Genomic DNA, 13,268 nt, shown 5'->3' on the forward strand with positions numbered 1-13,268 from the left:
TGTGGAGAAAAACTATTTTTAACCATTTCTACAAAGAAAAGAAAGAGCACCATAAACAAATGTAAAATTCAGGGTTGGGCGAGAGAGAAAAAGCTAAAGGAGAAACAAAAGAATCAAAGGCAGACACTATCAGACTCTAATATTAGCAATGGGAATTGTTTACATTTTGTTGCTAAGGAAAACTTAAGAGCTTTGGAAAAAGAACCCAACCACTGCACTATTGTGACAGCTGCTGCCTGGCCCTGGTATTTCTGCAGAGCTATCTGCCAACAGCTTGCCACTTGCCATTTCTATCCTGTCAAATCAGTCCCTTTATAATCAGATGACCTTGTTTCTATAGTTCTCACAAGCAATCCAAAGACTGAATGGCAGTTATCAGAATGCCCTAAAGATAAAGACTGTTGCATTCTGAGCTGTGGACTGGCCCCTGAATCAAAACCTTTATTCTGAATGGATAATACTTAAATTCAATAGAAGAAATGGTCAGTGAATTCAATAAGAAGGAAAAGAAGGCTTAGGTGATAGTCTCTACTATGCCTCTGACTCAAAATGTGATATTAAGCAAATGACTCTATGCTCTTAGGGCCTCAGCATTCCCATTTGTAAAATAGGGAGCATATGTTCTAGTCCTTTCCATCTTATAAAGAGGATACATTCAAGCACACTTGAGCTTTTCAGGGGGGAAAAAAAGGAACTTCACAAATCCAAGATTATGCCCTTCTCAAAAGGAATAAACTGTTTTAGAAGTTCTGCACTGAGTTATGTACGCAAAACCATAAATTATCTAGAATACTGCAAACCTTGAATCTCTATTATATTTACTCTTCAATGATCACGGCTTTCTTCACAGACTTACATTATAAGAAAGACTGTTGGCCGGGCGCGGTGGCTCAAGCCTGTAATCCCAGCACTTTGGGAGGCCGAGACGGGCGGATCACGAGGTCAGGAGATCGAGACCATCCTGGTGAACACAGTGAAACCCCCTCTCTACTAAAACTACAAAAAACAAGCCGGGCGAGGTGGCAGGCGCCTGTAGTCCCAGCTACTCGGGAGGCTGAGGCAGGAGAATGGCGGGAACCCGGGAGGTGGAGCTTGCAGTGAGCTGAGATCCGGCCACTGCACTCCAGCCTGGGCAACAGAGCAAGACTCCGTCTCAAAAAAAAAAAAAAAAAAAGAAAGACTGTTGTCCCTGTAATTAATTTTCCTTCATGCCCTCCTGCTCCCTCTGCCCCATCATAACATAATCCTTTATCATTTTGGAACTTTGGAAAATACAGAAAAAATAAAAATAAAAAGTATCCATAATAGACCCAAAAATCCAATATTAACATTTCTATGTTTATTACTATTTGATATCATAATGTATTCTTTTATATCTGGCGTTGTTCATTTAGCAACATATCTGTAATTAACAAACTGCGTAAAGAACTGTTAGCACAAGAGTGTAAAGCTGAGACTGATCACTGGCCAACTGGTATGCACATACCCACTTATTCCCTCTTAAGATAAAACATTCTCAGAAAAGGAGAGCCAGTTGTGCAATTTAATGGTAAAACCCACTCCCCAACTGAAGTGCTCTAATTACACTGCAAATGGCGATTATTTCTGAGAGAGAACCTTCTACTACTCAGGTCTAGCTGTGGCCAGTTTTAAAACCCCATTTATCCCAATGCTCACTACTTGTTTGAAATTGGACCTGTGAACACAGGCTTCAGGCTTTTATTAAGGTTTCCCAGTAGGATTCAAAATCCTTCCACAATGAGCTGATTACAGAGAAAGCCGCAGCTTCAAGTGGAGAATTAGCATCCAGCATGCTCTTTCAGAAGGAAAATTTAGCTGTTTTCAAAACATCTAATTTTTTTTTTCTTTCAGTTTATGCTTGTCTAGCCAGAGAAATGAAATGGCTTTAATTCTGTAAAGGCTTAAATGATATGTTTTATTTGATCAAGTCATTCCCCTGCTGGAAATCCCTCAATTGTATTCCACAGCTTCAAGACTAGAAATTCAAATTTCTTAGCACAGTACAGACAAAAATCTACATGATTTGGTTCCTGCCTAACTCTCTAGTTTGACAATTTCCAAAGTTTCTCCAGTGGAATACCAGTCTTGGGTTTCTTTGAAAAACAAAACAAAACTACTGGATGGACTCAGAAATTTGGAAAATGCTGCAAATCCCCTAACCACTCCCATGTCCCACTCTCCCCACTTCCCAGAGAGGAATGACCCAAAGAAGGCTTTTGAGTGATCCTATCTAATTTTGTTTAATCCATTGTTCCCGAATTCATTTGGCCACAGCATACTTTTTTTTTCCTTCATCTAAATCTATTCCACAAAAGACACTTTCAGAAATGCTAACCTCGCCTCACCTTCTCCCAGCTTCAGGCATTCTGAACTTGTTTGTTTCTTGAATTTCTTGTTTCCTCTCAAATACCATCCCCCTATTACTACTTATAGCTAACTTATAGTTGCCTTTCAAAATTCAACTCCAGTTACCTCCTCTGGTAGGCCTTCCTTGTCACCCTATTCAATCTAATTGAGATTCCCCTTCTCTATGCTCTCATAGCAATCTACACATATCTTTACCACAGCACTTAACAATTATACAATAATATTTGATGTACTTGTTTGCCTTCCCATGATAGTTATATCCTCAAGGGCAGAAAAAATGTTTTCTTTTTTTTCTTTTTTTTTTTTTTTGAGACCAAGTTTCGCTCTGTTGCCTAGACTGGAGTTCGATGATGCAATCTCAGCTCACTGCAACCTTTGCGTCCCAGGTTCAAGTGATTCTCCTGCCTCAGACTCCTTAGAAGCTGGGATTACAGGCACATGTCACTACGCCCAGCTGATTTTTTGTTTTTTTTAAGTAGAGAAGGTGTGTCGCCATGTTGGTCAGGCTGGTCTTGAACTCCAGACCTCAAGTGGTTCGCCTACCTCGGCCTCCCAAAGAGCTGGGATTACAGGTGTAAGCTACTGCGCCTGGCCAAAAAAAATGTTTTATTTGGTCTTGTATCCTTAATGTCTCTGTGCCTGGCACATGGCAGTCTCTCAATAAATGGTTGTTAGGTGCTTTATATATGTGGGTTCCCATTTAAACAAGATTCTATATAGATAATACTATTTTGCAAAATCTTATACTTTAAAAACCATTCCTGATTCATTTACCAAACTCTTCCTATACGTGTGTCTATCTTCACTACCGCTGGTCAACTGTAATTCTTGTTACCTATTCCCATATAGTCTGAGATTTCTTTCTGCATTAAAAACTTTTATTACATGTTAGTCTGCATCTATGAGTTTATCACAGAACTCTCCCTCATGGTGACCTTCAGTGTTTATGTTTTATGTGAATTCATCTTTGGTTCAAACTGTTTTTACAGTTTACAGTTTTTTACTCTGGGTTGCAGATGTGTTCCTTCAAGGTGGTTTTGAATTTACTTGTGCCAGGGCCCCAGAGTTTCAAGGGTACAGACACAGTTTCTGTATTAAATCCTTGACTTCTGGGATTTCTAAGCTATATGAATAGTGAAAATTTCTCACAAATGAGTTGTCTGCCCCTACCATGATCCTTGTATAGATTTCCTTCCTTGCCACTTCCTTGAGTTATGGGCTAAGTACCCTTTTCATGAACTGGGCAGCCCTTCGAGATTTCTAGCTCGATACATAGTTTCTTAGTTACAGCTCACAGCCTTAGTAGGCCCAAAGCCATGCTTTCTACACACACGTGGCATTAAAATCTGAGCGTCCAGACCTTATGATCTACATATAGGTCTGACACCAATTCTGGGTCACTCACACGACTCTGGATTTTGAGTACTCTTCACTTTTGTCATGTGAGAGTTCTCTATCATTCTTCTGAATTCAACTATGAATTTCTGTTTATAATGGGCAAGGGAGCCTTACAAGTTCCATCTACCATGTTGGAATCATCCTCCTAAACATATTTTGAAACCATTCACATTTCTTTCTTTCTTTTTTTTTTTTTTTTTGAGACAGATTGTTGCTCTGTGGCCCAGGCTGGAGTGCACTGGCATGATCAGCTCACTGCAACCTCCACCTCCCAGGCTCAAGCGATTCTACTGCCTCAGCCTCCCGAGTAGCTGGGATTACAGGCGTGTGCTACCACTCCTGGCTAATTTTTGTATTTTTAGTAGAGACGGGATTGTACTTTGTTGGCCAGGCTGGTCTAGAACTCCTGACCTCAAGTGATCCACCCTCCCTCAGCCTCCCAAAGTGCTGGGCTTACAGACACGAGTCACAGTGCCTGGCCAAGATCATTCACACTTTTCTCTATCTCTTCTACCATTATCTTAGTGCAAGCCACTGTTCTCTCTCATGAGCCTTTCTTCCGCAATGGTTTCCTTACTGGTCATCTCACATCCATTCTTGTCTGTTTTTCCTCATCCAATTCATATGTAATACTGCAGCCAGAGTTTAAAAGCCAGAACTTTAAAAACTATAGGTCAGGTCATGGTACTTTTTGCTTAAAATCTTCTAGTGGCATATGACCCAGAAATTCTACTCCTAGGTATATAATCAAGAGAAATGAAACCATATGTTCACACAAAAACTTCTCACAAATGCTCATGGTAACATTATTCATAATAACTAAAAGGCAGAAACAACTCAACTGTCCATTGACTTATGAATGGACAAACAAAATGTGGCATTATCTATATGATGGAATATTATTCACCCATGTAAAGGAATACAGTACTGATACATGCTATCACATGGATGAACCTTGAAAACATTAAGTAAAAGAAGTCAGTCACAAAAGACTGTATTTTTATCCCATTTATACAAAATGTCCAAAATAAGCAAATCCATAGACAAAAAGTAGATCAGTGGTTGCTTAGGCGCAGGGGGAATGAGGAGACTGTGGGGGATAGCTACAGGGTACAGGATTTCTCTCTAAGATGATGAAAATGTTCTGTAATTTACGGTGATGATGGTTCCACATATCTTTGAATATACTAAAAACCACTGCATTGTACACTCTAAATGAGTGAATTGTATGGTATGTGAATTCTCTCTCCCTCTCTATATATGTATATATGTATATAGCTCCTACCCACTCCTCAAGCTTCATCCTAGACCTTTCCCCCTCATTCTCTACTCTTAGTCACAATGCCTTCTCTCAGTTTCTCCAAAAGATCAAGTGCCTTTTCACTTTAGTGTCTTTTCAATTGCCAGACCTTTTGTTTGGAATGCCCATTCCCTTCTCTTCACTTAGCTATTACTTAACCAGCAGATCTCAGGTTGAGCAGTATCATACCTTCATGAGAGCCTTCTTTCATCCTCTAGGAGAAGGGAAATCTTTTTTTTTTTTTTTTAAGAGACAGGGTTGTGCTCTGTGGTCGAGGCTGGAGTACAGTGGTGTTATCATAGTTCATGGTAGCCTCAAACTCCAGGGTTCAAGAGCCCTTCCCACCTCAGGCTCTCAAGCAGCTGGGAGCGTATGCCACCACCCTGTTAATTTTACTTTTGTAGACATGGGGTCTTGCTATGTTGCCCAGGCTGGTCTTGAGCTCTTGGTCTCAAGTGATCCTCCCAATTTGGCCTCCCAAAATGCCAAGGTTACAGGTGTGAACTACCATACCTGGCCAAGAAGGGAAGTCTTCTGTCGGCAGATCTTCGGTAAGATACTGTTGTAACAACTCATACTACTACTTTATAATATATTACACAAATATAATTATTTACATTTTTCTTTTTCACTAGCATATTTGTTTCACAAGGGGTCACATCATATTTGTCTGGTTTACTGATGTATCACCCGGGCTTCTCATAGCACCTGGCAACAGGTACGTTAAAATATTCAATAAGTATTTTGAAGATGAATGAATGCTAGAACATATCCAGTGAATGAATCCAACCAGTCTACATCTAACATCTCCCTACTTACTTATCTTGTGCCATTCCTAAAATACACTTATCTTGACCTATACTTGATGTACCACATTCAACTCATAATTCACTAATATTTTGATTTAACCCTTTGACTCACATATCTGGTCTGTTACAGGTACTATCTTATTGAATGTAGGTTACAACATTTCCAGAAGGCAGTAAAACTAAGTTTCTTCAAATAACAGTTCATGCAACAAGGTATTTAATAATGCAGTCTTATAAATAACCTGATATCCCCATCCTTTCTGGCATCAAGGTCTTAATGATGAGTTTAACTCATTTTACTTCTCTCAGCTCAGAAAGATTTTTTAAAGAGAGTTTTTGTCAGCTAATGAAAAGATTACTTTTGCATTTAGTTTCTAGGTGAAACTAATAGTATCTAAATTATATTTGAGCTATTAAGTATATAAGTATTTACTATTCAAGATTGACTTATTACTATTTCCTTGGCTGGAGACCAATTTTAAAAAGACAGTTACTGGCTCTGAAACCTGTTAGCCCAAAAAATTAGTTTCCTGCCATTTTATGTAAAGAAATGAAAAACAAACAAAAAAAGAAAAAAGAAAAAGAAAAAAGGAAGGAAGGAAAAGAAAAGAAGAAAAACACTATTTTCTAACTCAACATATCCCTTAACTTCCTTCTCAAAATGTGTCTTTATAAAAAAAAGTCTTTATAATAGACACATTAGAGCTGTCCTTATTATAATAAACAAAAACAAAAAGTTCTGTTTGTATTGTATCTTGTATCTTGTTTAATTTGTATTGTATCTTTTATACTTACTACACATATACACACACTCACATGGGACCTGATGGCTTCACTGCTGAATTTTACCAAACACTTAAAGAAGAATTAGTACTGGCCGGGCGTGGTGGCTCAAGCCTGTAATCCCAGCACTTTGGGAGGCTGAGACGGATGGATCACGAGGTCAGGAGATCGAGACCATCCTGGCTAACATGGTGAAACCCCATCTCTACTAAAAAAATACAAAAAACTAGCCGGGCGAGGTGGCGGGCGCCTGTAGTCCCAGCTACTCGTGAGGCTGAGGCAGGAGAATGGCGTGAACCCGGGAGGCGGAGCTTGCAGTGAGCCGAGATCCGGCCACTGCACTCCAGCCTGGGCGACAGAGCGAGACTCCGTCTCAAAAAAAAAAAAAAAAAAAAAAAAAAGAATTAGTACCAATCTTACTCAAACTATTCTGAAAAACAGAAAAGGAAGGAATACTTCTAAACTCACCTGATGAGGCCAACATTACCTTGATACCAAATCAGACAGGGCACATCAAAAAAAGAAAACTACAGGCCAATACTAGGAAACCAAGTTCAACAACACATTAAAAAGATAATTCATTTATCCCAGGGATGCAAGGATGGTTCAAAGATACACAAATCATTCAGTATGATATATCATATTGACAGAACGAAAGATAAGAACCCTATGATCAGGCCGGGCGCGGTGGCTCAAGCCTGTAATCCCAGCACTTTGGGAGGCCGAGACAGGCGGATCACGAGGTCAGGAGATCGAGACCATCCTGGCTAACACGGTGAAACCCCGTCTCTACTAAAAATACAAAAAACTAGCCGGGCGAGGTGGCGGCACCTGCAGTCCCAGCTACTCGGGAGGCTGAGGCAGGAGAATGGCGTGAACCCAGGAGGCGGAGCTTGCAGTGAGCTGAGATCCGGCCACTGCACTCCAGCCTGGGCAACAGAGCGAGACTCCGTCTCAAAAAAAAAAAAAAAAAAAAAGAACCCTATGATCATTTCAATTGATGCTGAAATAGCATTTGATAAAATTCAACATCCTTTCATGATAAAAACCCTCAAAAAACTGTGTATAGAAGGAACATACTTCAACACATTAAAAGCCATATATGACAAACCCACAGCTATTATCATACTGAATGGGGAAAAACAGAAAGCCTTTCCTCTAAGATCTGAAACAAGACAAGGATGTCCACTTTCAACCACTGTTATTCAACATAATGCTGAAGTCCTCTTAGAGCAATCAGACAAGAGAAAGTAATAGGTTGGGCACAGTGGCTCACGCCTGTAATTCTAGCATTTCGGAAGGCAGAGGTGGGAAAATGTCTTGAGTCCAGGAGTTTGAGACCAGCTTGGGAAACACAGTGAGACCCCATCTCTATTAAAAAAAAAAAAAAAAAAAGAAAAAAGAAATAAAGAAAAGAGAGAGAGAGAGAGAGTAATACATGACATCCAAATTGGAAAGGAAGAAGTCAAATTACCCTTGTTTGCAGATATACAATGTTATATCTGGAAAAACCTAAAGACTACACCAAAAAAACTATTAGAACTGAAAAATTCAATAAAGTTGCAGAATTTAAAAGCAACATACAAAAGTCAGTAGCATTTTTATTTGCCAAGAGTGAACAATCTGAAAAAGAAATCAAGAAAGTAAACCCATTTGCAATAGTTACAAATAAAACAAAATATCTAGGAATTAATCAAAGAACTAAAAGATCTTTACAATGAAAACTATAAAACATGGGTGTAAGAAATTAAATAGCACACAAAGATATTCCATATTCATGGACTGGAAGAATCAATATTGTTAAAACGTCCATACTACCCAAAGCAATCTACAGATTCAATGTAATCCCTATCAAAATACCAATGCTATTCTTCACAGAAACAGAAAAAACAATCCTAAAATTCATATGGAACTACAAAAGACCCAGAATAGCAAAGCCACCCTAAGCAAAAAGAACAAAACTGGAATAACATTACCTGACTTCAAATTATACCACAAAGCTATTATAACCAAAACAGCATAGTTCTGACATAAACACAGACCAATAGAACAGAGTAGAGAACTCGGAAATAAATCCATACATCTACAGTGAACTCATTTTTGACAAAGGTGCCAAGAACATACATTGGAGAAAAGACAGTCTCTAAATACACACAAATATAAAAGCTCCTTTCTTTGGATATTCAAAATAATACAAAGTCAAACTGAAATCTAAATTTTGATAAGATTTCACCTGGTCTAATCTTAACAAAGGATAATTATAGCCTTAGTCTTCAAGTACATTTGAACCTCCCAAATGCGGTACATTCTATTTTTAATACTTCCTCAAGTAGGAGAAAATGACCCATTCTTGCTTGGTCACATTTTCCAAGGTTTCTCTTAATGCTGGCAATCAAAAAGTTTTTCTTAGCTTCTACCTTAAATATTTTTTATGTCAATTCACAATGTTCTCTCAACTTCTCTCTAAGGAAATTACAGAATACCTAGTCACTATTCTTCTACCATATCATCACATACTATTCATTTCTTTTTCTGGTATTCTTTTCAAAGTAATCAAAAGTTTATATCCTAGCTCTATTTCTTTGAGCCTTGTGTCATACTGCTCCCTTTCTTTGCTGCCAGAGAAGTCAACATAGACTATCCATAACAAAACAAAAGATCCTTCTCTGTGCTTCACAGGTTCTCCATTACAAAATGGTGAAATAATGCCTAACAATTGTCTCTATCACAAGACAAACAGAAAAAAGATATGCCTAAATCCATAACGGCATAAGTGTCTATGCTAAATAATCATAAATAATTGAGTCACCAAAAACTGACTGCTCAGAGGCAAAAGACAGAACAATAATTTAAAGATATATTTTCAGGCTGGGCACAATGGCTCAGCCCTGTAATCCCAGCACTTTGAGAGGCCGAGGTAGATGGATCATGAGGTCAGGAAATCAAGACCATCCTGGCTAATATGGTGAAACCCCGTCTCTACTAAAAAGACAAAAAAATTAGTTGGGCATGGTGACACACACCTGTAGTCCCAGCTACTCGGGAGGCTGAGGCAGGAGAATCGCTTGAACCCAGGAGGAGGAGGTTGCAGTGAGCCGAGATGGTGTCACTGCACTCCAGGTTGGGTGACAGAGCAAGGCTCCATCTCAAAAAAAAAAGATAAATTTTCATAAATGTATTTGAAATTGGGAAAAGCACTTTATGCCCATTCCTTTATCTTGTACCTCAAAGCAGAGCCCCACAAATGAAATCAGTAACTCAACATACCTCCTCTTCTCCCTGGCTTCCACAGAGGAATCTGTTCCAGTAATGGAGAGTACAGGAGTAGCTGTAACCCCATTGGCAGTGCTAGGCAGAGGGCGATTGGTGATCACACAGAGCGGGGTGCTAGAAGAGACATTGTCTGCTGTTTTCTCTGCTGTCGAGTCAGCCTGGGATTTGTGAGGAGTCCTGAAATAAAAAAAGATACAAGCAGAAAGGAAATGGTTAGGCATGCTATACAACAAAGCACTGGCACAGAGACAGAAGGATTAAAGAGCGGTTCATCTAGGAAATCTTGCTCTGATGTTGTTTGTTGGATTTTTAATTTTGAGCTCTTACAGTTTGGAATAGTATAATTACACGTTTAGTCTGACATCCTTTGCCTGAGGAGTTACATTTTATGAGACTTGTATGTGTATGTGTGTGCCTGAGATTTCGTTTTAACAAAACTCATTAGCTATGGCACAAGGCAAGATAGTGACATATGCAAGAGTGTTTTAAATGACTCCCCAGTAACATCTGGTCTCCACACATGCACACAGAGACAGGGCCTCTCTACACAAGAAAAAGACATTAAAGTCACTTACGATATTAGTCTCTACCTGTTCCTTAATTCTTGGCAGTGGAGTCTTTGTGGTAGTCCTCAGCCTAGATTTGATGACCATCTTCTTGGATTATCCAGAGACAACTGATACTACAGCTCAGTGTGCTTAGTTCTCCCTCACCTAGTTCAGTAACTGCTCTCTCTTTCCATTTAACCAAATGCCTGTCTATATTCATAACTGCAGAAGTGAGAAATTGAAACAAAAACCAAACCAGATTCTATAAGTATCCTTAACTACAGACTTTTCAACAGCAAGCTGTATAATTAAACTCATTTACATGAAAACAAGATCTTTGTTTCTTAACAAAGAGTTGAGAGCAACCATTGGCTCTCCACCCAAAAAGCTATCATTTGTGATGTCACAGCTGTTGCTGGGGTAACAGAGGTCCACAACTGATACAGAGATGGAGAAAGCAATGAAAAGCACAAATATTAAAAATCTATTTTTTTCACCTACTCACAATTATTAGCAGAAATGTTCACAGGTAGCTCTAAGCTTACTTCCAAATAATCACATTACAAGCTTGAAAAAATAATAAAAATATAAAAATATTAATATGGTACCTAGATAAAACATAAAAGCAGACTATTTTAAAAGATAGAAGTAATATCTAAAAACACATGCTAATTCTCCAGAAGCAATTAATGACTACAAAAAAAGGTGAAATTTTATAGTTATTTTTTAATAAAAAAAGAAAAGGCAAAAAATTCCTCAGACTTACAAGATAAGAATCTATAGGAAGTACTAATAAAATTAGCTAGACACACAGCTATAAAAAATTACACTTAACCAAAACTTACTTGAAGTTCTTTTTAGGTTAATAACATGTTTTGGTCTCACTGTAATTTCTTATGCTGTTGAAATGCCAAGGATTTTATTTTATTAAATTACATAATAGGACTTTTACTATTATTTTGAAATGCAGTGTAATTTTACAAGTAGATTGTTAGAATAAGCACAGCCCTAGAGCAGAGATCAGAGGATATGCAATGGGGTAGAATAAACATGGGCTTTGGAAACACAACATTTGCTTAAATGTAGACTCTCTGATCTCTTCTTCATTGACAAAATAGAGATAGTGGCACCTTAAAATACAGGGTTCTTCTAATGATTAAATAAAATAATGTCTGCAGGACACCTAAAATAGTACCCAGAATAAAATACAAACTCAGCAGAAACAAACAGTGACAAAATAGATAAGAGCTTTGAAATGTACAAATCTGGGTTCAAATCCCACCTCAGTTCCTCACTGGCTGTGTGACCTTGGGCAGATGATTAACCTTTCAGTCCGAGTTTCCTCATCTATAAAATAATACTTTATATAATAGGGGGCTCATTATAAGAGAATAGATGATATATGTATGCATGAGACAGCTAGTTGTCTAACCCATATCCATTGTCCCTTTCTTCTTCATGAACTGAATCCCTATATTATTGATGGCAGCAATATACCTAGTTAAAGTACACACTTCTCAAAGTCTCCTGGCCACTAGAGGTACCCAATAAGACATATGCAGACAACTAGTACTTCTGGGAAAACTCTCAGTTCAGAGGCATTCTTTCTTTGTCTGCTTCCTTCTTTCCTCCTTCTTCTTCCGTAGAGTACAGCCATGATAGCTAGAGCTACAGCAGTTATTCTGGACCACGAAGCCACCCATGGAAATGGCAGCCATGATGCAAGAACTGTGGAGAAGAGAGAACCTGGATCCTTTAATGACTGTGGAGCTACTGAGCCAGCTTTGCATATTTCTGGACTTTCTTAAGTGCAAGAAAAAAAAACTTTATCTTATTTAAGCCACTACTACTTAGATTTATTGTTACATGTAAGCAAACTAAATCCCAATATAATACCTAACCAAATGCCTGTCACATAATGGGGTCCAACAAATTGCAGTTGTAATTATTTTCTCTCAGTTGCAGCTCTTCATAGTTATAGTAATAGCAATATAGTATTATTATATAATATGTAATATTATATATGTAAAATATAGTAATATGGCCAGGCACAGTGGCTCACGCCTGTAATCCTAGCACTTTGGGAGGCCAAGGCGGGCGGATCATGAGATCAGGAGATCAAGATCATCCTCATTCTGGCTAACATGGTGAAACGCCATCTCTACTAAAAATACAAAAAATTAGCCGGGTGTGGTGGCATGCACCTGTAGTTCCAGCTACTCGGGAGGCTGAAGCAGGAGAATAGCTCAAGCCTGGGAGGTGAAGGTTGCAGTGAGCTAAAATTGCACCACTGCACTCCAGCTTGAGTGACAGAGCGATACTCCATCTCAAAAAAAAAAAAAAAAAAAAAACCATATATATATATAGAGTAATATAATATAATAATAATAACCTCTCTATGTTTGTTTCTTCATCTATGGTGATAATAGTTAACATGTCTATGCAAATGGATTATTACAAGGACCTAATAAATTTACCCGTAATTACACAGTATTATTATTAATAATCCATCATAAACCCTTACCTCCTGGCTGAATTAATGATCACCACTTATTTTAGGGAAAGAAATCTAGTAAACTGACAAATATCAATCAAGCACCATCACTGGCATTCCTGCACCAACACCATCATTAAGATTTTTTTCATTTTCTTTGTCAGTTGTAGACACAGACCCAAAAAAAGAGACCCTTTCCCACCACACATAAAGGATTAAAAGCCACAGTTAAAATTACAGCTAAAGTCCTAATGTACTTTCACAATAACATTCTA

At 38.3% G+C, this 13,268-nt stretch overlaps 1 protein-coding gene across 2 annotated transcripts in view; it reads right to left on the minus strand.

The window, feature by feature from the left end:
• PPP1R12B (protein phosphatase 1 regulatory subunit 12B) overlaps positions 1 to 13,268 on the minus strand; it is a 242,776-nt gene that overhangs the window by 130,309 nt on the left and 99,199 nt on the right. For both annotated transcript variants that reach the window (XM_025384571.1, XM_025384570.1), the window contains one exon: positions 9,946 to 10,128. In XM_025384571.1, the coding sequence (XP_025240356.1) occupies positions 9,946 to 10,128 (183 nt within the window). The remainder of the gene's footprint in view (positions 1 to 9,945; positions 10,129 to 13,268) is intronic.

Source organism: Theropithecus gelada, chromosome 1 (assembly GCF_003255815.1).
Source record: "Theropithecus gelada isolate Dixy chromosome 1, Tgel_1.0, whole genome shotgun sequence".
Lineage (NCBI taxonomy): Eukaryota > Metazoa > Chordata > Mammalia > Primates > Cercopithecidae > Theropithecus > Theropithecus gelada.